Source organism: Aplysia californica, unplaced genomic scaffold (assembly GCF_000002075.1).
Source record: "Aplysia californica isolate F4 #8 unplaced genomic scaffold, AplCal3.0 scaffold00292, whole genome shotgun sequence".
Classification (NCBI taxonomy): Eukaryota; Metazoa; Mollusca; class Gastropoda; order Aplysiida; family Aplysiidae; genus Aplysia; species Aplysia californica.
In genome coordinates this window covers 530,379-533,865 of record NW_004797562.1, presented here as the reverse complement: position 1 = coordinate 533,865, position 3,487 = coordinate 530,379, and the positions used below count along the sequence as shown (strand labels likewise).

The following is a 3,487-nucleotide window of genomic DNA, read 5'->3' as shown; positions in this document are numbered from 1 at the left end:
TGTGTGTGTGTGTGTGTGTGTGTGTATGTGTGTGTGTGTGTGTGTGTTTATTTGTAAGTCCTGTTGTCACCTTGAAATATTGAGACTTCAATGTTGTTGTTACGTTCAAAGGGTAACATTCAAAAGCGCAACTGGACGTAGCAAAGAGAGGTGCATAAAGGTGTCCGTTATTTTGGCGTTTAGGGGTTAACATTACTCAAAGAATAAAACCCGTCTTTGTATGGATGGCGACTAGATGCTCCGTCGCCTTAATCCATTTAGAGCCTCTGTGAGGAGACTTTCATCTCCATGTACATGCTGGACGTGGTTATACTGGTAGCGCCTCACTGCTCCTCCTGTATGACCCCGTTGACTCATGCGCCGAAAGCCCATCCGGATTTGACCTCACGCTGTGAAAATGACTACGTTGCCTTGTTCCCTGTTGTCCTCTGCCAGCTTCTGCACCTCGGCACTGGCTGCTCCCTCAAGCCACTCACGCCATTCTCTATCCATGTTTGCTACCTCTTGAGTATACTGCCCAAGTGTGTTGGTGAGGCTGACTCATTCGCTGCCCTTTCGGATATCTTCCACTTCACAGCATTTAGCCAAAGTCACCGCTGCCTCATTCATCCCTTCAGTCCCTCTAAGCAGACGTGTGCGCACAGTTCTTACCACTTTATAATGTAATGGATGCTGATCATCCTCGCTGACTCTCAAATACGCTTTCACCTGAACAATCTTGTGACGTTCTACCATGGCTGGGAGTTCCAGGAGATAGTGCATAACCTCACAGGATGTGTCTCGTGTGCACCCGAGAGCAGTCCGAGTTCCTTCATTCTGTATTCTTTCAAAGTCTTTTAGCTGCGACACCGACAAAATGAGGAGACCAAGACAATAGTCTATCAAAGACAGCACAAGAGTCTGGCATAATATGGTTAGAAAGACTTCTCTGTGGCATTCTGATACACATCATGGTTTTCAGTTTAGTCAGTCTTTTTATGGCTCTTGTGACGTTCCTAGTTATGTGATCTTTACCTGAGGATGATCTGTCGAGTGTAACAGTTTGATACCTCAGTGAGTGCTCACGCTTCAGGACCCTGCCGTTGATAGTAACGGTGGACATCTCTGCTTTCATGGCGTGATTATTCAGCGAGCATCACCTCTTCAGGATGGAGTTTGCTGTTGTGGTCTACACACCTTTGCCCAGCACAAAGACGTATAACATACACATCAAATTAACATCGCAAAGAAAACATTGAGTAATAAATAAACAGACTTGGTAAAAGCTTGGAGTGCGCCCCATCTGTGATGGAATTAAGCACGAGATTTTATCCCCTTGAGGGGGGATTATCGTTCTGTGTTTGTATTATTTCTTCCTTCTTCATTCTAATCACTGATCTTACCACCCCACCTTGGCAATGTTGATTCATTAGTTAGGTGGTAGCGTTTACCCCCACCACATCTTTTCTTCTCCGAAGAAAAAAAAAGGGGGGACACGAATGAGAGGATGATTTTGTTTATGTTCTGCTAGCGTGAAGTGTTTTATTTTCTCCCCTAGTTCTAACAATAGGGTTATCTAAGAGATTGTCGTTGTTCTAAGTATCACCTTTTGACCTCACTATGAGCTTTTCAACAGGCATCTGGGATGTACACTTTGGCATCACAAGCAGAAGACGTGATTTAAAGGGCGAACCAAAAAAACAAACAAACTACAGTAAAATCCGGACAGGTCGAACACAGATTACTCGAAATCACGCATCCGTCTAACTGTGCCTGTGGTCTCGTTTTTTCATCTTTATCTTTGTTAGAAAATAACGTGAAGCTGGAACACAAAAACGGAATAGTCGAACTAATTACGCCTCCGTAGGCCTAAGTCAATGTCCTTTGAGGTGCACTTGAGACAAATTAATAACAATATTTTTATGGAAAAAGGTAAGGTCGGTAAAATACCACCCCCCCCCCCCCCCCCCCCCCCCGATCTTCCACATTAAAAAAAGTTATTAGTGTAGAATGGACTGTCAATCAGGTGTAAACGTCCTTTACCCGATTTTAGGGAAACTGAATGACAAAGACGCCAAGTCCCTCCCTAGTAATCTGACAAAAATCTAACCCAGTTGTACAGGATTCGACATCTACAAATCTAACCTTTTCGGTAATTTTCAAGATCCCCACGGAAAAAAAATTGTCCCCAGTGAACATGTTATCACAGCATCATAATTTGTTGTTATGGTTTTTAGCATGGCACCGTGCTTGCTATAAATAGTGCGCGGTGTTGCGTTTAATGAGCAACTAATTACTAATTACTATATAGACAGCACCTCTTTATATTTGTCGCATATGCACGAACATCGGGATTTTTAACGTCTTTTAGAATTCATAGACGCTGGCAAAAAATTCAGAGCAATTCGCCACTGAGATTCGATGTAATAAGTTCGACAAGTTATCCATTTCATGTTGGCCAGAGAATAGTACAGAATGATTTATTACTCCAACCCAAGCTTTTGTCTTTTTGTCCTCTCTGCTCCTAAAACAGAAATCAAATGCAGGACCTACTACGTACTAAAGGACACGGACGAGTACGCGAACGGCAAGATTACTTCCATGAAGCTACAGAAGGTTACCAGCTACGGTTACTGCCACAAGAAGGCTGACTATGGTTTCAGCGGATCCAGGTTTTACGTCAAGAACGGTTGTCGAGGCCAATTCAAGATCTGCATTGAAAAGCCTGTGGCACCCCCACCCCCACCTACTACCACGATACTACCAGCCACCACCACAGTGGCTCCAGGTAATTCTGACTAAAATAATGAGTGATTTCAGGTGTCCTCGTGCTTTTGTTTTGTTTTGGGTTTTTTGTTTGTTTTGTTTTTTGTCTCGGTTAACTCTATGAAATATTTGTGTCACGACGCGGTGGAATCAGGCGCTCGTCAATTTTTGGCCTTGTAGAGTTATTGGTATCATCTTAAAGCTTGTTGATTTGTCTTGCTTTGGATTTTAAAAAGTCGAGATATATTTGTGAATGAAGGAAGTGGGGTCGCCTGGTTTCAGAGGTAAAATTAGTGAGGATATGGCCGCCGAAGTTCGGTTATTTACAAAGCCTCAGAGTCCGTGGACACTGACAATTTACATTTTTATGCCTTTAATATTTCAATATAATTCACACTGAAAGAGGTTCTTAAATGGACATAGAAGGTGTTGAGCTAATACAAAATTTCGATAAAAATTGCCAAACCAGCGGAAAAGTGTATGTTTCTTCACTTTCATTATTTTGACGAGCGCCTGATTTCACCCCGATGATTCACATTTTGTTTCCTGTAGTAGCCTATGATTTTATCAGTTTTAAAAGCTATCATACTACAAGTACATGCGTGCAGTTTTGATTTCTATGTGTGGAGTATATTGATGGTAATAATCATCATCATCATCATCATCATCATCATCATCATCATCATCATCATCATCATCATCATCATCATCATCATCATCATCATCATCATCATCATCATCA

At 42.1% G+C, this 3,487-nt stretch overlaps 1 protein-coding gene across 1 annotated transcript in view; it reads left to right on the top strand.

Annotated features, from left to right (window-relative positions):
* Positions 1 to 3,487, top strand: part of LOC100533317 (capsulin) — a gene marked incomplete in the record, with an annotated part of 101,194 nt that overhangs the window by 45,770 nt on the left and 51,937 nt on the right. Inside the window, 1 exon segment of the mRNA NM_001204615.1 lies at positions 2,513 to 2,766. Within this exon segment, the coding sequence (NP_001191544.1) occupies positions 2,513 to 2,766 (254 nt within the window).